This window comes from Rissa tridactyla, chromosome 1, assembly GCF_028500815.1.
Source record: "Rissa tridactyla isolate bRisTri1 chromosome 1, bRisTri1.patW.cur.20221130, whole genome shotgun sequence".
Lineage (NCBI taxonomy): Eukaryota > Metazoa > Chordata > Aves > Charadriiformes > Laridae > Rissa > Rissa tridactyla.
In genome coordinates this window covers 219,362,812-219,383,850 of record NC_071466.1, presented here as the reverse complement: position 1 = coordinate 219,383,850, position 21,039 = coordinate 219,362,812, and the positions used below count along the sequence as shown (strand labels likewise).

Below are 21,039 nucleotides of genomic sequence, written 5' to 3'. Positions count from 1 at the left end.
ATAATCCTGGAACTGTAGCTTTGTTCCCAGCTTGATTTCACTGGATTTCTGCACGCCAGTGATGTGCAGAGGGTCAGACAAGTGGCCACAAGCAGCCATAGCCTGGGCAGGGAGCCCTGAGCCCGGTGCTGGCACCAAAGTCTTCCCACAGATGCCGCACTTCCCACCGGCGATGCTGCCCCGGTGCCACACCAGCACTCTGTTGCAGCCCTGGCATGGCTCATGCATTGCTGCCCGGGCAGCCCAGCGTGCCCTGTCCCCACACGGCCTTCCGCAGTGCTCCCCGCACCTCCTGGTTGCGGAGGCTGTAGATGAGGGGGTTCAGCATGGGGGTGACGATGCAATACAGCACGGAGACCAGCGTGTCAGCTGCCGGGGAGTAGCCGGAGCTGGGCCGGTTGTAGTTCAGGTTGGCTGTCACAAAGTACAGGGTGACCACGAGCAGGTGGGCAGAGCACGTGGAGAAGGCCTTGCGCCGGCTGGTGGCCATGGGCATCTGGATGATGGTGGCCAGGATGTGGAGGTAGGAGATGATGACAAGCAGGAAGGGGCCAAGGCCCACAAAGACGCTGGCAGCATGGAGTGCCACCTCACTGGGGTGGGTGATGCTGCAGGCAGCCCTCAGTAGGGGGGGGACGTCACAGAAGATGTGCTGAAGCCGGGCAGCCCCGCAGAAGGAGAGCCTGTTGGCCAGGAGGGTGTGCACAGCCGAGTCCAGCATCCCCCAGAGCCAGCAGCCGGTGGCTGCCGCCACACAGACACCCCAGCTCATGGCGTGGGCATAGCGCAGGGGCTGGCATATGGCTGCATAGCGGTCGTAGGCCATGACAGCCAGGAGCACGCACTCTGTCCCTGCACACCACATCAGGAAGAACATCTGGGCCAGGCACCCGCGGTAGGAGATGGTTGCCTGCGGGCGCAGGGCATTCGCCAGGATCTTGGGCACCGTCACCGATGAGTAGCAAATGTCCAAGCAGGACAAATGACTGAGGAAGAAGTACATAGGGCTGTGGAGATGGGGATCCAGGAACACGAGGGCGAGTATTGCAGAGTTCCCCAGCAGCGTGGCCAGGTAAATGGCCAGGAAAAGAACAAAGAGGAAGGGCTGGCCACGGGAAAAGCCGAGGAGTGTGAACTCTGTCACATGAGTCTGGTTCTCAACTGCCATGGGGCCAGCTGGGTTGGTCTGTGGGCAGAAACGAGCACTGTGAGGGACCGAATATTGTAGTGATTGTGAGCCAGGGGACTGGAGCACACCCACAAGGCAAGGGTTTCACTGGTACGATGGCTTTAGTCCCATCTCTATAGTGGTTGAAAGCTTCCCATGTTGAGATTTCACAGACACTAGGGTTTTAGAGTCCAGAGAGCTGCCATTCGATATTGTATATCTAACTGCAAGAGAATCACACAGAAGAAACCAGGAACAGTGTGCACCTAGACTAACCCACACCTCCTGGGTTCTCCTGCCAGCCCAACCCCCTGTCTTCATGAGTATACCAAGCTCATCTCTCTTTTCCTCCTGGTTGCACTTATGGTGACCACATGCTTCCCTGCCCCACTGGATGTGGTCACATCATTCCTTAGATGCCACGGCCACTAAGCTTGCTCTTCCCCAGCTGTTGGGTTGGGGATGTGACAGCACCCTGCACCAGTTAAAAGAATTTTTTTTTCCTTATCCTGTCTCCTGCTCTGCCATTTTTGGGGTGCTTGATTCTGCAAGAATCATCACTTTAAAAAGCACAGGTTCCAACTGAGGATGACTCACCAGATGCTGTTTTTTGGGCCACGGGTGAATTTAAGCCACCAGGGATCTCCACTGGCCTGGGCCTCTAACCTTTCGTCCGTCATCCTATTTCAATTTTCACCTGGACACAAGGGTTTTATTTACTGGCATGTGAAGCTACGATGACTACGTCCACATAATGGATGAGGCATGGGGAAGCAGTTACTGCTCATTAACCTCAGCCACGGGCTGTTAAAGGTGGTGCTTGCTGGGTGCTTGTGGCAAGGGCTGCTGCCGTCCACCATGCCAGTGCCATGAAGCCCAGCAGATGGACTCCAGGTGCTTTGGTGCGCAAAAACAGCCTGGTGCAGCAGCCTCTGTGAGGCTGCTGAAGAAATGGGGCTGAGAGAGGGGTTAAAAACCACCTGCAATCACCTTGTCTTGGGTGCGGATATATCCCAGCCAGCACTCGGCACTGAGGGCACACACTGCACTCAGCCAGTCTAGAACCAGGGGCGGCTCTCGACTGGGTGAGGAGAAGGATCCAGAGAGACTTAAGCTCACATATATGATGATAAGAGGGCAAACAGGGCTATACTGTGGTTGCGTGACAATACAGGGCACCTTGTGGAACCACGGGTGGTCTTGGGGCTGTGGATAATAAAATCCTGTTATCCCTATGCAGCTTTTTCTTTGGCTCCATTCAATTGCTTCAGTGGACATTAGCACTGTAAACTATTTCTGAATCAGAGAATAAGGTAACTGGCTACTATACTGGCTGTCGCTGAGCAAGTGTTTGCCAGGAGCTGTGGTGGGACCAGTGCTGGCTTCTGGGCGGGTTCTCACCAACAACACTGGGATATGGCTGGGGAACGAGGGAGAATTGCATATCACCGAACTCAAGGATTTAGTTCCCTGCTATTCCAACTTGGAAATCGTACACTTTGAAACAAGGCCTGCCTGCCTCAGTACAGGGCAGCTTGAGCAGCTTCTCCTCACAGGTAACTCCGACGAACTTCCTGTCCTCAGGATTCCCAGACGCGCTATCAGTTCATGTCACTCTCCATTTACTAAACATTAACAGTGTCACCTGATGGCTATGGAGGGGCCCATTGCCATTATGTAAGACCAAAGTGAATAGGACCAAAAAAAAAAAAAGCATTCCTTTCCTCTGTATAGTTGTGTTTTTAGCAACTGAGGTCAATTGCCATGTCTCTTCACTAGATTAAACTACACAGTTAAATCTCATGTTGGTATGCTTGCTTTAGACTCATTAATCTGTTGTTAATTTCTCTGTCCAAAGCACGTATCTACATATCAGTCAAGATTTTAAAGCGTTGAGCAATGGAGAATTCACTGCTTCTATTGGGAGCTTTTTTCTTATAGCTACTTACCGCAAGAAACTGTCACAGCACTGTTAAAAGTCATGTGCTTTTTTTCCCCTTAGAACTGCTCGAATGTCAGCTCTGTCTCATTCATAATTTTCAGGTCTTTCTCTTCCAGATTCAGGACCCTCTATTCTAACAGTATTTTCTCCTTGCTTCTACTTGTGCACTGTGATGTGTATCAGTGTTCGCTAAGTAGAAGAAGAGCCAAGTTCTTGGTCTCCAGTTCTAAAACATTTTTTAAGTTTTTAAAAATTTTAATATTGAGAGCTTGACCACTGACTGGTCGAGCTCTCCAGCACCTCCCAGATCAACATATTCTTTAGTAGTTGTTTGGTGGGTTTTTTTATTACTAATTTTGCGTACATTGGACAGGTACATAAGGACTATACCATCTAATATTCTGGAAATCTCAGAACATCGCTCTTCCTTCAGCCGCCATGTGCATTTTGATGCAAGAAAAGCCCAACTTGTTTGGCCCAGTGTTGCAGCCAGGAGCAGGTGCCTGAGAGGGACGAGAGCTGGGAGAGCTGCAGCAGCGTTCCCTAGGAATCATCTCCGGTCTCCAGCTGCCCCTGTCTGCAAAGCTGCTCAATGTGCACGTATAAACTCAAAATTATGTTATGTGTGATCTTTCACAGTGCTAGGGCAGTTGGCGTTCTTTGTCAGGGCATAAGCACCTCCATGGTGTAGGTGTGAGAGGAAGGCTCTCTCCAGGACCTGCTGGGTGTTTTCACTACTGAGCTGTTAGCCAGAGGCAGGAGTCTGCTGACAAATTATGGTGAAGCCGGCACCAGTGAAGGTGGGGACCTGCCAGTTACATAGGAGGAATAGGGGACCTCAGGAACCAGAGTGATAAAAATAAGAATAAAAATAATAGTAAGAGGTTGGGCATGTAGGGATTAGTCACCTGCTTATGTGCCGAACTGGGGCTCAACAAACGGAAATAAGAGCAGGTGAGCAAGAGGCGTGTGAGCCCATCACATGCTACCAACAAGCCCTTGGTTTGATGTAGGTGCACAGCGATGACATGTAAGTCACCGTATTTGCATCAGCGGGGAATTGTTAGTTCCACTGCAGGAGGGACAGTAAGTTCTGGAGAGCTGCAGATGATGTTCTCCCCATGCTGACAAATTCAGGCTGGATTAGGCATGGAGCTACAGAGCTACGGTAGAGACATAGGAGTCGTGCAGAGGAAAAACCATAATCTTTCACCGTGGTCTGGAGCAATGTAGCAGTGGACACAGCCACATGACAAGAAATGCCAGATTTAAACCCTTTGTCCTCAGACATCCTGTGCACAATGAAATAGGAAGACATGGTAGGAAAATCTCTCTTTCTCCCTTGGACTGCACAAGAACGAGCCTTGAGTCTCCAGCTTGTCTCAACTCCTTTCCTCTCTCTCTCACTTGCACTGAAGGCAATTCCTCTTTGTAACTGATGTTTAACTAATAACCAAATATTTCCCAGTGCAGCTACACCTTTGCCCACTGCTGATCAGTCCAGAAAGTCTGGACAGAGGGGCAGCGAGGGAGCACCAATGCCATCAATGCTGGGGAGGCAGCTCCCTTCTGGGGGAGGGAAGGCACCCCTTTGATGGCAATGCACTAGCCTGAGACCCAGCTCAGCTTACCTCGCCGCTGTGCACTTCTGCATACCTCCAGCATTTTCGGGTGCATTATGTCACCCTTCCTCCTACCGGAGGCCAGATGTGCTCCGTGCCCACCCAGGGAAGCCAGCTCTGCTCCTGCAGGAGGATGTGGCTTTCCTCCCCCAGCCACCGCATCCCATTTGCACCCAGGTGGGCAGACCAGTAGCCTGGAGCATATACAGTCGTAGAATCATAGAATATGTTGGGTTGGAAGGGACCTTTAAAGGTCGTCTAGTCTAACCCCCTGCAGTAAGCAGGGACATCTTTAACTAGATCAGATTCCTCAGAGCCTCCTCAAACCTGACCTTGAATGTCTCCAGGATATAGCCATGGGAGGTAAGGTCCTGAGTATGGTCCAGTCCCAGTTTGAGGTGATGGCTGGACTGACGGAACCAGGAATAACACAGGATTAATTTCTCCTGAAAAGGACCGGATTGTTCTGTTTGAGGCATCACCAGCAGTCACAGCCTGCTTGCATGCCCAGACCACCCAGGAGCCCTGGGCGCCAGTACTGGCTTTGTCCCCAGGTAGTGTGCCAATAGGGACCCCTGTGAGGGTCCCACCATGAATGAGGCCCTACCCCACCATGGGCAGTCCAGCCCTCCCAGTCCTCCCTTACCTCCAAGTCCAAGAGCAAACACTGGATAGCATCCAGTGCTTAGTAAGAGGGAAAAACTAACAGTGTCCCCAGGTGCTGTCCAGTTTGTCTTACCTGCATGAGGAAAAGCCTGTGTGTCCTCAAGGCTTTCGACAGCGGAGAGGCTTTTAACCCTGCGAGGGCCCTGGGGGAGAGGCTTTCAGAGGTAGCTCTTGTTCAGTGGCAGGAGCGAGGAGCATTCCCCCAGTCAGCCTGCACAAGCGGGATCCAAGCCCACAGGACAAAGCCCTCCTGGCGCAGGACTCACCTTGATCTCCTGTTCCGCTCCAGGCTCTGCCAAGTGCAGACCAGGCAAAGCTCTCAAGCCCTGGCCTCCTGCTCCAGCCCTGTGGCAGCTCTTGGGGTGCCTGGGCTCCAGCACACCTGACCATGAGCGCTCTGGACCATGGCAGGGTGGCTGAGGAGGCTGAAAGCTGCAGTCCCTGTGCACTGAGTCCTTTTTTATGACCCTGTTTTATCTGTTTTAGGACTATGAGGTGCTTACACTGGCCAATGCCAGTAAAGAGGCAGCAACGAGGAGGGCTGGCTGTTGGCCACACTTGCAGCAAGAAACCTGTGGGCAACACAGCCATAAGGTGGCATCTGCACCGCATCCGTGCTCTCCCACAATATACAATAAGCATGCCCACCCGGCCCAGGCTGTGCCCGGCTCTCTGAAGTGGACAGTGTGGTCCAGGGGACTCGGAGAGCACATGGCCATGGTAGGACTGTGATCTGGATTGGGCTTAGTTAAGGCACCGAGTCCTGTGAGTTCTTGAAGAGCTAGGCAGCAGGGTTACATGGACTTACACAGGGTGAATGCTGCCTGCTCTGAGCCTGGAGCCATTCCTGATAGGAACAGCAGGTTTAGCTGGAGTTCATCGCATAGTGCCACAGAAATGTAAAGTGGGAAACCCAGGAAATGTGAAGACTGCAACAGGGAGTGAATCTAGAGATCAAGGCTGGGACATGATTGTTTCTGCAGCATGAATACAGCATTGCTTTATTGCAGTCTTTTTGCAGCCTCTGTTTCCTGATGATCAGGCATTAGGAGTTGATCCTATAATAAGCTCTGTAGCTGAAACGTCAAGAGTTGAGGAGCTGACATTGGGCACTTGTAAGATTCAGCTGGATAGAGTGCTGGGCCATCTTGTCTGGACCATGCTTTTGCCAAGAAAGGTTGGACCAGCTGATCCCTGAGGTACCTTCCAACCTGGGATTCTATGATGCTATGATTCTATCATCATTTGGAAAGTCGGGAAAGCACAGGCAACAACCCTACACGACCAGGAATATCCTGTGTGACAGTTAGCGTACCCTCTAGACGGAGCCACTACCTCAATGAGGGGAAAATTTGTGTCGGAGAGGATGCCTGAGGTTGCAAAGGATGAATAGCAGTAATTATGAGCCCTCTGTGTCTAAGGGCATGTTTTCAGGGAAGCTGGGCTGACAGGGTAGAAGGACCATGATAACAGGACTTTGTGACACAGCCGTTTGCTTTGAGTTTACAAAATTACACCTTCCTCTTCCGGCAGTGATGAACATTTCCTTGTTTCATACAGAAACTCAGCAGCGTAGCATTCCAGTATAACCTGGCTGCTCTCCCAGGATTTCAGATGAAGACACATGCTGTCAGCACTCGGAGAAACCCCCTTCCACAATGATATTTGAAATAGGGCTTTGCTGAGACCATAAACACTTGGCACAAATATTAAAATATACTGAAATCTTGCCACATGCCAGAAACTTGGTATTCAGTTCTGGTAATCCGTGTCTATTTTCTGTGGTAATGCCTTCAGGACAGACTGTATGAGAAGAAATATCAATGTTTGTATCCTCCTCTGGTCTACTGAGGCATATCAAATATAGCCTTCAGGGTCCAGTGAGGAAATCAAATCTCCACGAATTTATGAAGTGTTAAGGGAGTTGTTTTTTAAACCAAGTGCCTAAATTTGGGATTGTAACCACAAGAATTGGGCCCAGCTCCTGTAAGTACTCAGTACTTCTGGAAATCACTCTTAACTGGGTGCAGTCCCTTACCTTCTCTGAGCATCAGTGTTGCACTTCCCGAAAAACATGTGTGCTGTTGTAAAACTGGGAACTTCTCCAGTCATGTTTCTTTACTTGTTTTGAGAGATGCATTCTTCTAGCTCAAGGATTCTTTCTCAAGCAAAACCCACCATCACTTGTATCACAGCTCACTATAGCAATACTGCCAGCTCACTCTTAATGGTCTCCACGTGTGCACAAATGCTTCCTTTGGACACAGGGACAAGGAAAACGGTGCAATCCATGGTGTTCAGGATGGCAGGAATCTGCTTGCTGGATCCCACCCCTACTCAAAGCACAGCCAGCTCCATGGTTAGATAAATCTTCTCTGGGCTGTATCCAGTCTGGTCTGGAAAACCTCTAAGGCCAGAGATGCCACAGCCTCTCTGAGACCCTGCTCCACCACTTACTGACCCTCAGAGTGACTCTTGTTTCTTACATCCAAGTGGAAGGAAACCTCTTGAACTTCCAAGTCTGAAATCTCTGGGGGTTTTGGTTGATGGCAAGCTCAATATGAGTCAACAATGTGTCCTGGCGGTCAACTGTATCCTGGGATGCATTAGGTACAGTAGAGCTAACTGGTCAAAAGAAGTGATTGTCCCACTATACTCAACTCTACCTTAAGTACTGTGTGCAGTTTTGGGCTCCACAACGTAAGAAGGATATAGAAATACTAGAATGTGTCCAAAGGAACGCAACAAAGATGGTGAAAGGACCAGAGGACATGACTTATGAGGAGTAGGTGAGGATACTAGGTTTGTTGAGCTTAGAGGAGACTGAGGTGACCTCATTGCTGGCTACAACTTCCTCATGAGGGGGAGCGGAGAGGGAGATGCTGATTTATATCTGGTGTCTGGTGGATTGAGAACTGGCTGAGTGACAGAACTCAGAGGGTTGTGATCAGCGGCACAGAGTCCAGTTGGAGGCCTGTAACCAGTGGTGTCCCTCAGGGGTCAATACTTGGTCCAATTTTGTTCAATATATTCATTAATGACCTAGATGAGGGGACAGAGTGTATCCTCAGCAAGTTTGCTGATGATACCAAGCTGGGAGGGGTGGCCGACACTCCGGAGGGCCGTGCTGCCATCCAGCGTGACCTGGACAGGCTGGAGAGCTGGGCAGAGAAGAACCTCATGAGGTTCAACAAAAGCAAGTGTAAGGTCCTGCACCTGGGAAGGAAGAATGCCAAACACCAGTATAGGTTAGGGGCGGACATGCTGGGAAGCAGCTCTGAGGAGAAGGACCTGGGGGTCCTAGTAGACAGCAAATTATCCATGAGCCAGCAGTGTGCCCTTGTCGCCAAGAAGGCCAATGGCATCCTGGGCTGCATAGGGAAGACTGTGGCCAGTAGGTCGAGGGAGGTCATTCTCCCCCTCTACTCTGCACTGGTGAGGCCACGACTGGAGTACTGCATCCAGTTTTGGGCTCCCCAGTTCAAGAGGGACAGGGAACTACTGGAGCGAGTCCAGCGAAGGGCAACCAAGATGATTATGGGACTGGAGCATCTCCCTTATGAGGAAAGGCTGAAAGAGCTGGGACTCTTTAGCCTGGAGAAGAGAAGGTTGAGGGGGGACCTGATTAATGTTTACAAGTATCTAAAGGGTGGGTTTAAGGAGGACGGAGCCAGGCTCTTTTCAATGGTTCCCAGCGACAGGACAAGGGGCAATGGGCACAAGCTAGAACATAGGAAGTTCCGTTCAAATACACGGAAAAACTTCTTTACAGTGAGGGTGACAGAGCACTGGAACAGGCTGCCCAGGGAGGGTGTGGAGTCCCCTTCTCTGGAGATTTTCAAGACCCGCCTGGATGCAGCCCTGAGGGATGTGCTTTAGGCAATCCTGCTCTAGCAGGGGAGTTGGACTAGATGATCTCTAGAGGTCCCTTCCAACTCTGAAGATTCCGTGATTCTGTGATTCCGTGATAAAACATGAGGGAACGGCTTAAAGCTGTGTCAGGAGAAGTTCAGATTGGATTTTAGGGGAAAGTTCTTCACTGAGAGGATGGTCGAGCACTTGAACAAGCTCTCCAGGGAAATGGTCATGGCTCCAAGCCTGCCAGTGTTCAAGAAGTGTTTGGGCAATGCTTATATATATGGTTTAGGTTGTTCTGCGTGGAGTCAAGAGTTGAACTCAATGATCCTTGTGGGTCCCTTCCAACTGAGAATATTCTACGATTCTATGAACTTGAAACCTCGTGTCTGAATTTTCCCTGCTGCCTCTCATCCTCCCTCCATGCCGCATTGTGATGAGCCTGAAATTGTCTTCCTGGTAACCTCCCCACAGGTACTGGAAGGCTGCTATTTGGTCCCCACCAAGGCCATTCCTTCTGCAGGCTGAACGAGCCCAGCTCCCTCAGCCTCTGCTCACAGTGCAAACACTCCAGCCCTGACCATCTTGGTGGCACCTCACTGAACTCTTCTGAGTTTGTTGGTGTATTTCTTGTTTTGGAGAACCCAGCACCACGTGCAGGACCTGGATATGATCTCACAAATACCGAGTAGATGGCCATCACAACTTCCTTCATTCTACTCTACTTCTGTTCACACAGACCAGGATGCTGGTGGCCACCTTTGCTGCCAGGGCAGACGGCCCACTCATGTCTGGCTTGCTGCCCTCAGGGGCTTTTCTGCAGAGCTGATGCCTGGCCAGAGATCCCCATACTGTATTGTTGCCAAGGGCTCCTCCCTCCCAGGTGCAGGATTGGCATTTTTCATTGAATTTCATGGGGTTCCTTCTGGCTTATTCTTACCGTCTGTCCAGGTCCCTCTGGATGGCAGAGGGATGCTGTTGCTTTGACATAGGCAAGCTGAATGCACTTTTCATCCTGCATTTTCTGCACACAATTCTGCTGGCTTTCTGTGGCCATATCTGGCTCAGGAGCTTAGTGGTTTGTTAATGGCAATGTTTCTCCCTGCTGGCTGCAATGGGCTTGTGCTCTGTTTATTCCCTCAGTGATTTTTGACTATCACTGATGCAGTTTTGATGCTATTGTCCACTGCAGATGTCATCCAAACAGTAGTTCAAACAGATTTTGTACAAACTGTATCTCAGGCTTGTGTGTTCTCTTTTTCCTCTGAACATCCCTTTTAAAAAGTCTCCATGGATAACATTCTGCATGATTTTCTTATAAACACCACAGTTGTAACACTCAGACTTATTTAGCAGAGCTTATAGTCTTACTATGACATCAGTATAGTCGAGTGTCCTGAGCTTCCAACTCCCTTGTACCAGTCAGCCGTTGTCATATTGGAGTAGGTCCTGTGGAGGTCACAGAGGAGGACGAGGAGAGGCTGAGACTGCTTTGTTCAGCCCGGAAAGGTGAAGGCCAAAGGAAGACCTGACCGATGTCCGCAGCTGCCGAATGGGAGTGGGGAGAGATGATGGGTACAGGCTCTTCTCACAGTTGCATTGTGAAGAGAAGAGGCAACTGGCACAAGCTGTAACAGGAGTCATCCTCACTGGATGTCAGGGAAAAATCCTTCAGGCACTGACGCCATGGACTCCCTGTCCTTGGAGATACCCAGCACTCACTGGCCACAGCCCTGAGCAACCTGTGCTAATGGGTCCTGCTCTGCTGGGCTTGGGCCAGGGGCTCCTTATTTCTGGAATTACATTCTTATCAGGTTTTGTAAGAACAATACTTCAGGTTTTTTTCATATTGATTTCCTCAGGGAAAAAGTTTCCTTTGGGATTTTTTTTTGTTTGCAGCTATGTTGCTGTACTTGCCTGTTATCTGGATGAGGCAAGAAACAAAAATAAAAAGAATTTGGCATTTCAAGTTTGGCCCACCCAAGATAGGACAAAAGCCTAACGCTGCATCTTGAGAGGGTGGTAATGGATTACTGTCTGACTTTTTTCCTAATCCTTGAAAAGGAGATTTTTTTGGCTGAAGAAAATTGAATTGCCTTAAAACTTTTATTCAGTTTAACTGACCACTTTTGTTCATATTTTAGAAAAAAAAAGGCAATGAGGGTTGCGCCTATTTGATCCAACTATAAAACTGTCCAAAGCTGACCTGATTTACTTGTGTTTGTCATGGGCTATGAGCATGCACAAACTCAACCACCATGATCACGCAACGTAAAGTGACTTCTTACCCTGTGATATTATCCATCCCTGCATTGCAGGGCTTGGGGGCAGGTTTAACACCTACACAGAGTCCCAGAAAATTGAAAGTGGGGTCCTGGCACCAGCCCCAGGGCACGTTTTCTTCCTGGCCAACTTGTACTCACAAAGCGACAAGGGAAGTCCACAGAGCAGAACTTTTGTCTAACGATTGCTGCCTGGTACTTCCTGGACAGTATGGCACGTGCTGCCCCATCTCTGTTCCTCCCCCTTCCTACGGCCAGCTCCATCCCCTGCAGCACGGAGCCAGCCCTCCAAGGCTTCTCACCCAGGCCTTGGGCATCACGTCTGCCCCAGGGGCCAATTAACGCACTTCAACGAGATGCTTTAAATAGAAGGCTGAAGTTTGAGGGAGAAGTTTTCTTGTTTTCAGTTCGTCTGCTCGGTACCCATTCCCCACAGGCTTCTCTCCACAGAGGACACGCCACAAGGGTTTCAGTGTCAATTACTAAAAGCCTTGAGCACTTCGCTTCCTCAAGTAGTATGTTTTTCGAGACTCGTAAACAAGGCACAAAGTGGGCTATTAAAAGTTTGAGGCAGTCACTTTTGCAAAACTTTGAAGCTGTTTACATCTGCTGTAATCAGTTGCATCATAATGTAGAAGATGTAGAATGAGACATAGAGAAAGACTATCTTTGTTCTATACAGAGTTCCCATCTTTGAAATGTTCACACTCTAGACGAAAAAATACACAAAAAATTGTTGAAGTATTAAAAGGAGAAAAAGGTAAATAATTTAACAGTACTTTAGCAGTCACTATGAAATACCTGAATAACAGTAAACTTTATGGAAAGCATTATTGAAAGAGGAAATACAAAGCTGAAGTTCCACAACCATTTGCAGTATCAACTGTGCCTTCCTGCCCAAATACTTGCTCTACTCTGAGGCAGTATATCTACACCATACATATACTACAGCCACGTCAGATAGGTAGACAGATTGTTATAGGTATGAAGGGCAGTTTGATATCCCTGGCTTTTACTGGAAGCTACAGTTTTCTGACCCATCCGTGGGGTGGGCGCACAGGGAGATATAGGTCTGTATTTAGTGCACGACCCACTCCATGACTGATGTGCGCCAGATCACAGGTGTCAATACAGACTGGAGGGATGGAGAGCAGCCCTGAGAGAAGGGCTTGGGGATGCTGGCGGGGGGTGGAAAGCCGGCCATGGGCTGGCAATGTGCGCTGGCAGCCCAGAAACCCCCCGCAGCCTGGGCTGCATCCCCAGCAGCGTGGGCAGGGGGGCGAGGTGGGGATTCTGCCCCTCTGCTCTGCTCGGGGAGACCCCCCTGCAGTGCTGCCTCCAGCGCTGGGGCCTCAGCACAGGAGAGACACGGAGCTGTTGGAGCGGGGCCAGAGGAGGCCCCGGAGATGCTGGGAGGGCTGGAGCCCCTCTGCTGTGGGGACAAGCTGAGAGAGCTGGGGGGGTTCAGCCTGGAGAAGGCGCCGGGGGAGACCTTACTGTGGCCTTTCAGTATTTAAAGGGGGCCTGCAGGAAAGATGGGGACAAACTTTTTAGCAGGTCCTGTTGTGATAGGACAAGGGATAATGTGTTTAAACTAAAAGAGGGTATATTACGACTAGCTGTAAGGAAGATATTTTTTTACTCTGAGGCTGGTGAGACCCTGGCCCAGGTTGTCCAGAGAGGTGGTGGCTGCCCCATCCCTGGAAACATTCAAGGTCAGGTTGGACGGGGCTCTGAGCAGCCTGATCCAGTTGAAGATGTACCTGCTCATGACAGGGGAGGTTAGATTAGATGAGCTGTAAGGGTCCCTTCCAACACAAACTATTCTACATATCTGGACCAGCTACCACAGCGGGTACTGCCGCAAAAGCACGTGTCTGATCTAAGCACCTAGAGAGACACCTCACAATATGAAGCCAGGCCAGAGTTTTTAATATTGTCTACAGTTTTAGATATGAACTTGATTTACTATTGGAAGAATTTAGCAAGAGAGCTTGTGGCACTGCTGGAGGTCAGAACATGGCACGCCTTGAGCAAACAAGAGGGAGCACAGCACGAGCCCTTGAGAAAGGCTGTACAGGGAAAGACAGTGCTGCTGATTCGACAGCCAGAATTCATCAGAGACACCAGCACGGATTTCTTGACCTGTTTACAGTAATACCTGGTGTAGCACAAAGATGACACAGACTCACCTCCACCAGTCATTCTGCTCTCTCACTCATCAATGAAGAGTGACTGCTCGTTTTGTGGCGATTTATTTGCCTAATCTGTCAGGCTAGGACAGCTCAGACTTGTGGTCCATCTGGAGGCTCGTGCCAGGCCTGAGACAGTCTGAGCATCCCTGGAGTCTGCTTCCAACAGCCAGCATTTTCAAGCCTGTTTTGCAGGTATGCAGGTGTGCACCACTTCCGTTGACAACCAAGGCACAAGCAATGCAGGTCTCTGGACACGGGGAGAGACTCTGCCTGTCATGAGAGAGTGGTATGTACCTCACTCAAAAGAGAGCAGCAAGAATATGTTTTATTGAAGTAAAAATAATAATTTGTCAGAGTGCAATAAATTTGATGGAATTTACCAAACAGTGGTTTACTGAGGCTCAGTAAGTTTGATGGCAAGGTTCACCTTATTAAATACTGCATGGAAGAAACACACAAAAGAAAATTGAGTTAGAATGATTGACACAGAGACCAGAGATGCAGAAGGGTAAGGAAGACCCTCCCATTGAGTCACAAGGTTCAGAGTGGACCCCTTTGCTTTCTAAACTCCTGATGGAGCTTAGAATCATAGAATCTTCATGGTTGGGAAGGACCTTTGAGGTCATCGAGCCCAACCATACACACACAAAACCCCTACAATCTCTGCCACTAGAGCATGCCCTGAAGTGCCACATCTAGACGTTTCTTCAACACCTCTAGGGATGGTGACTCAACCCCCTCCCTGGGCAGGCTGTTCCAGTGCCTGACCACCCTTTCAGTAGAGTAATTCTTCCAAATCTCTAATCTAAACCTCCCCTGCTGCAGCTTCAGCCCATTTCCTCTGGTCCTGTTGTTATTCCCCTGGGAGAAGAGGCCAACACCCACCTCTCTCCACCCTCCTTTCAGGTGGCTGTAGAGGGCAATGAGGTCTCCCCTCAGCCTCCTCTTCTCCAAGCTAAACATGCCCAGCTCCCTCAGCCTGTCCTCATATGCCCTGGTCTCCAGACCCCTCAGAGGGGCCCAGAACTGAACACAGCACTCGAGGTGAGGCCTCACCAGTGCCGGGTACAGAGGCACCATCACTTCCCTGCTCCTGCTGGCCACACTATTCCTGATACAAGCCAGAACGCTGTTGGCCTTCTTGGCCACCTGGGCACACTGCTGGCTCATGTTAAGCTGGCCATCCACCAGCACCCCCAGCTCCTTTTCTGCCGGGCAGCTTTCCAGCCACTCTGCCCCAAGCCTGTAGCATTGCTTGGGGTTGTTGTGACCGAAATGCAGGACCCGGCACTTGGCCTTATTAAACCTCCTACAGTTGGCCTTGGCCCATCGATCCATCCTGTCTAGGTCCCTCTGTAGAGCCTTCCTACCCTCCAGCAGATCAACACTCCCACCCAGTTTGGCGTCATCTGCAACCTTACTGAGGGTACACTCAATCCCCTCATCCAGATCATTAGGTGTGGCTTGGTCCAACCATAGTCTCAGACTTGGACAACAGTTTATGTCTAATAGAATTATTTAGACAAAGTTTATAATAATATTTAACAGCTACATGGATTTGTAATGTTTCATTAGTATTAACTCAGCATGCTGCCAGTCACTTACCAAAGACCTACCGTTGGCAAAAGATCTCTCTGTCTCGAGGAGCAGCCTTGAGAGTTCCCCCAGCTCACAGGGAGATCACGGCCATGCAGACAAGTAGGGAGCGCTCAAAAAAGGCTCACTTCGGCTATCATATTTATGGAATAAAGTGGATGGCTCATAGTCAAATTACATGTGATGGGACAGGTATGCATGAGACTCCTTGTACCCACAACTTACTTTGTTCCTTATCTTGGAAAAGCCACCCACTACTCATGTGTTAATTGCGTGGTTGGTGTTCCAAGCTCACATGCATCAGTGCTCACTGTGTCACTCTGTGGGTTTTCAGAGAACAGACTGAAACTACAGTTCTTGGCCCGGCTACAGCTCAGGCCTTTTTCCACTTTGGAGCCTGTACCAAACCAGTGCTAGTTTGGGTAGGGGGTTGAGAGCATCCATCACGCTGCCTGCCACGGTGCTCACAAGAAAGAAATGGTCAGGCTTGTGAAAGCTGAAGGTGGCCTTAGATGCAGTGACCACGAGATGGAGTTCAGAATCCCAACAAAAGGCAGAAAGGCAAAAAGTGTGAGGGCCTGAGGGCACTAATTAAGGCATCTTAAGGTCCCTGACTAGTCCCACTTGGGACCTCCACCCACACTCTGCCCATGGGCCCAAGAGCTCTGCTTCAGCTCAGGCCTGGACTTTAATCCCTGCTACCACGGGCAAAACAATCTCAGCTAGAGGAATTTCAGTAATCTATTGCCAATTAACATAAACTTTTAATTAGTGCTTCAGATACTGAGGAAAAAAATAATTAAAGCAACACTTAGGAAAGCAGCTTTCCTCCCCTTTCCCAGGCTCAGCTGCAACCCAACACTTTCTCTTCCCACTTCCTAGCCCCCGCTCCCATTGTTGTCCCCACACGTTACGCTCGGCTCTTCCCTGTCCCTTTGGTGAGGTGGTGGGCAGCACATGAGGCTGGGGTCAGCGTGTTGTGCTTTCTTTTGCCACTCATTGCTTCTTACTCTTCTCTCCTAGTGCTCTTTCCTTTGGTTCCCCTGCTCAGACACGGCACACCCATGGGCTGAAGTTCCCTCAGGAGTGCACCTGCTCCAACGTGGGTCCTCCACAGGCTGCAGTTCTTCAGAGGAGTCCCTGCTCTGGTACAGTTCCTCCCTGGACTGCAGTCCCTTCAGGGAGAAATGGGCCAATGGGAATTTCAGGAAGTTCTGCAGAGGGAAATGCAAAGTCCTGCACCTGGGCAGGAATAATTCCACGTGCTAATACTCAACTAGGCGTCCAAAGAAGTACCTGGGTGTCCTGATGGGCAACAAGCTAACCACGAGCCAGCAATGAACCTCTGTGGCAAAGGCAGGCAACAGCATCCTTAGCTGTATTAGCAAGAGGCGTGCGCCAGCAGGTCCAGGGAGATCTTTCCCCCTCTATTTGGCACTGGTGAGACCACATCTACAGCAGCGTGACCGGCTCTAGGCTCCCCAATACAAGAAAGCCTGGGGAAAACTGGAATCAAGCTTGAACATGATGTGAGGAGAGGCTGAGGGCTGGGACCATTTAGCCTTGAGAAGGCTCAGAGGGATTTATCTGTGTGTACAAATACCTGATGCGAGACAGTAAAGAAAACCTGTGGTATCCAGTGAATAGACAAGAGAAAACAGGCACAAAATGAAATACTAGAAATTTCACCTTTTTTTTGTTTTGTTTTTACTGTAAGGGTGAAAAACAACGTCCTGAGCAACCTGCTCTAGGGGACCCTCCTTTGAGGTGGGGACTTTAGACAATCTCTAGAGGTCCTTTCCAACACCCAGCTTTCTACGATTCTGTGACTCAGGTTACACACGCAGCACACATGCTAGAACCTGTATATCATGGGTGAGGACTCCAGGGTGTTGCTGCAGTAGAGCGCAGCTGCAGAGGACGCATGGGAAGGCACATGGGTACATGAGTGGCAGGTCAGTCCTCTCCTTCCTCCCCGCATGGCCTTAATTCAGACCATACCCACCTCAGGGACTCTACTGATATTTAGTATTTCCCTTTCTGCATTTCATCTATCCTTTTTTCAGCAGCTGGTGTCCCCAGGACTGAGGAGAAGTAAAATGCCAATCACGATAAAGACAAGATACGCCTCTTTGATCTAAGTGCATGAATCACTTGTCTGTCTTATAAAGGCACATCTTATTTCACAGTGTTAATTGGAAGGAAGTCATAAGATTCCAAAGAATTCATGGCTTTGGTCTTATACCAGGCCTGTTGTTTTCAACAGTAAAGACAGAGATGCCTGAGAAAGAAGCCACAGAATAAAATCACAGGCAAAATAGAAGTAATGCTATTCAGGGAAGACTGCGTGCCAAAGAGATTCAATCCATCTCAGTACTGAAAGTACCAAGATATTAACAAAGTGCAGTCTTAGATTGTAAGGGTAACAACCATGTCCTCAGTGAGCCTCTCTACTGTGACAACCATCAAACTGCCAGAATTGCACCAAGTTGCGGATTGGACATATCCACGTGTCTTCTGTGAGGGAAGAGACACCTCACCAGTCCATACATTCTTCAAACCTGTCAGTAAAACAACAGAAAAGCGATGAAATCCAGAGCAAATAGCTAAGAAACCAAGTTATTACATGCTAAAGTAAGATGATTCCAGGTATCAGAAGGCTGGGGTGACAATAGATGTCGAATTGCTGCCACAGTGAGGGAGTCAAATGGTGCTGAGATACGTGCAAGTCTCTGAAGTGTGTTCTCGGTCCCTTTCTTCATCATTCCTAATGCTCAGTTGCCTTTTGACCACTCCCGACTGTTTAACTGAAAACACATCACATGGGAGAAGTGCTTTACTGAAAACATGTCACATAGTAAAAGTGCGTCTTGTGGAGGGACAGGAGCCCACATATGAAAACTGTCAAATAAACATGAAATAAAGTTGACAGAATTCAGTTCTCCTTCCATATGTGGACATACAAACATCATTCCTCTGATCAGAGAGCTAAGAGAAGAATACAACAGCTCCCTTAATTTTGAACAAAAGAGGTGTCAGAATGGGTTAATTTCCTTCTAACTGCAGAAAAGAAAAATGGGTTCCTTTGCCTAGGGTAAAAGTCCCAAGACATTAGAAATTTTTTTTCAAAGAATAGGCTTCCTATTAGAAATAGTGCTGCCAGGTGGCAGCTATTAGGTATTCTTCCACACTGGATGCTTCATTTGTGTTCTGGCACATGCCTCTAAGAAAATATATTCTTATTTATACACTTTTAACAGGGTCTGTTAAAGCAACTCACCCCTGGACCTGAGCCCCCCTCCCCCCCAAAATTTCACGTAAAGAGACAACAGATACTTGGTGATGCTGCACTGTAATTTACATGGGTGGCACTCTGACATGACACGAGCTGTGACTGCAGCCTTAAGAAGATCTGGAAAACCTTCTGCAGGGAAAAACCGATGGGAGGATGGTCTGCAAGCAGTTCTGTCCTCCCTGCATTTTTTCAGTCTCTGTCCTGGTGTCCTCCTCTATCAGTGGTGAGCCTGGGTCCTGTCAGCAGGTGAGAATCCTTGCAGGACAGGACAGTTAATATTGCCCAGCTTACTGCTGCATTTTTTCATATTCTTTTTCCCCTCTTTTATCCTTAAGGGACTGTGGGAATGGAGCAAATATTAAGAATCTGAGGCCTACTATCAGCAAAACCAACCATATCCTAACTGGAACTATCACCAGCCCTTTGATGAACTCACCTGTACCACTCATACCCAAATAAACACAAAGGACCAGCGGACGGCATGGACAGACCTCTGTATCAGGTTGGAATACTGCTACTTGAGAAGTTTTTGTCCTAAAATGCTGTATGCTGCATGAATGCAACACCTGTATGCTGCATGAATAACATTATCCCAGGTAGCACCACATAACGTCCATTAGGTCTTTCCCTCCCCCACACTCCTAAAAGTCCGACACAGCTTTATGTCTTGTTATGGGGCTGACCCAAACAGCGTGTGCCTAGCAGCTACTTCCAGTTCAGCAAACCATACCCCCAGGTAACTCAGGTCAACTCTTTTTCTTCATCCCCGACAACACAGTGGACACGCTCCTCTGCATTGTAATACACCTGCCCGCAGCGCAGACGTGGCTCTTCCCGCTGGTACCAGAGCTGTTCATTGAACTCTGGGAAAAAAAAGGCAATTTCTCTGCTGGCTGATGCTGGTGAATCTGTTAGAAAACAGAGGAAGAGAAGATGAGAGATGCCAGCCTGGCATGGCAAACATGTGCTATGTTCCAAAGGGAAGGGCAGAAGCCAAAAAGAAAGGCACCAGGCTCGGCCGCACCAGGACGGGTGTGAGTGGAGTCTGCGGAAGTGGGCAAATCATTAACTTTGACTCCCGGAATGGAAAGCAAGCAGAGGCAGACAAAATACCATCATTCATGCCTCCCTGAGCTCCAGTCTTTGCCCAACACTCAGCCAAGGACAGATCTACCTGAGCCATGAGTGGTATTCCTGGTGTCAGTGAGGCCATAAGCTCCTCGGATGGAATCTGGGACGCTGTTTCGGGCTCGGAATACTTTGGTGGGTCCCATCAGGGATCTCCAGAGGGGAACAGCATTCTCATGGGCCAAGATATAAGCCCACATAGGGCCACTGAGAAAAGGACCAGGGAAAAGCAGAAGTAGATAAGGTTACAAACGGACAAAGCTCTTTCATTCTTACAAATGCAGTAAGTGCAAAGAAGCAAGGAAGTGCAACTGCCATACAGTGCTTTCTGGAAGGGGAAACAGACATATGACAACACTAGGCACGGCTCAGAAGCAAAACATTTGCACGAATGACTTCCTCCTAGGCAATGGTGCCCACAGCCTTTGAGGATGCCACCCACCAAGCACTACTGTTGTCACAGCGGAGTTGGTCCTGACATTTCTCCACCCTCAAGCCCAGAGCCTTCCCCCTCGGGACACCAGAAGCACCAGCTCCCGGCGAGATGCATCCCACGTCGAGGTGGACCCCACCGGGTACAGGAGCATCGCTCAGGCCAGACAAGGCTCCACCTGCAAAGCTTCCCCCTTGCTCCCCATGCAGCCGGGCTGCGGGCACGGCAGGTACCTGGCCATGAACTCCACCAGCCGCTGATAGAAGAACCGCCCTGCGGGAGAAAGGGCCCGAGTCACACAGCCCGGCTCCGCCGGCACCGGCCCGTCCGGCGGCCGAGCCCGCTGCTCTGCCGGCCTGCTCCCGGTGGAAGCCCCGGCCCGCGTACCCGCGTGCTCCCGGTAGAAGCGGCGGCTCTCCTCCCGTCCGCAGCGCAGCTCCTTGGCGCGCACGATGAAGAACTGGTGCCTGAGGATGGTTTCGTGCACGGCCTGCGGGCAGAGGCGCAGCGGCTGGGCGGGCGGCGCTCACCTACGGGACCCCATGGGATGCCCCGGGCCGGGCCGGCGGTGCGGCGCGGTCCGCCCAGGCCTCACCTCCAGCACCAGCGGGTGGGCCACGGCGTCCGGCTTCAGCAGCGCCAGCGTCAGCTGCAGCGGCCGCCCGCAGCGACCCGCCGCAGCCATGCCACCCGCGCCGCGCAGCCTCGCGCCGGTGACGCCAAAAGAGACGCGACGTCGCACGCGTGACGCACTAACAAGGGAGAGACGCACGGACGGGACATGAGACCGGGTCGGGGCCTGGGGAAGGCGGGGTCTGAGGGAGGCTGGGCCTTTTGGAGGCGGAGCCTGATGGAGG

At 50.2% G+C, this 21,039-nt stretch overlaps 2 protein-coding genes and 1 long non-coding RNA gene across 4 annotated transcripts; 1 reads left to right on the top strand and 2 right to left on the bottom strand.

The window, feature by feature from the left end:
* Nucleotides 1–220: 220 nt before the first annotated feature.
* Nucleotides 221–1,231, bottom strand: LOC128910522 (olfactory receptor 2A12-like). Its single transcript, XM_054203905.1, has one exon. It carries the CDS (start codon nt 1,166–1,168, stop codon nt 221–223), a length of 948 nt encoding a protein of 315 aa, XP_054059880.1. The 5' UTR covers nt 1,169–1,231.
* A 12,766-nt stretch (nt 1,232–13,997) lies between these two features.
* On the top strand, nt 13,998–14,381 carry LOC128900502 (uncharacterized). The gene is made up of 2 exons (XR_008463295.1): nt 13,998–14,063; nt 14,238–14,381. It is a non-coding gene; the product is annotated as an uncharacterized LOC128900502 (long non-coding RNA).
* Nucleotides 14,382–16,070: 1,689 nt separating this feature from the next.
* NME6 (NME/NM23 nucleoside diphosphate kinase 6) lies at nt 16,071–20,972 on the bottom strand. 2 transcript variants are annotated; one of them, XM_054181660.1, is made up of 6 exons: nt 20,778–20,972; nt 20,570–20,693; nt 20,416–20,455; nt 19,796–19,956; nt 19,352–19,529; nt 16,071–17,887 (listed from the first exon to the last, which is right to left on the bottom strand). In XM_054181660.1, exons 1-5 carry the CDS (start codon nt 20,865–20,867, stop codon nt 19,363–19,365), a joined length of 582 nt encoding a protein of 193 aa, XP_054037635.1. In that variant the 5' UTR covers nt 20,868–20,972; the 3' UTR covers nt 16,071–17,887; nt 19,352–19,362. The 2 variants fall into 2 exon arrangements, with proteins under 2 accessions (XP_054037635.1, XP_054037644.1); XM_054181669.1 differs by having other exon boundaries at nt 20,570–20,672.
* Nucleotides 20,973–21,039: the final 67 nt, after the last annotated feature.

Bases quoted from the DNA above. Each gene is read 5' to 3' on its own strand.
- LOC128910522 (XM_054203905.1), bottom strand. From the start codon at position 1,168: ATGGCAGTTGAGAACCAGACTCATGTGACAGAGTTCACACTCCTCGGC.
- NME6 (XM_054181660.1), bottom strand. From the start codon at position 20,867: ATGGCTGCGGCGGGTCGCTGCGGGCGGCCGCTGCAGCTGACGCTGGCG. The intron at 20,694-20,777 runs GTGAGGCCTGGG...CCGCCCGCCCAG, and splicing joins CCCACCCGCTGGTGCTGGAG to CCGCTGCGCCTCTGCCCGCA. The intron at 19,530-19,795 runs GTAGATCTGTCC...GTTTTCTAACAG, and splicing joins GAATACCACTCATGGCTCAG to ATTCACCAGCATCAGCCAGC.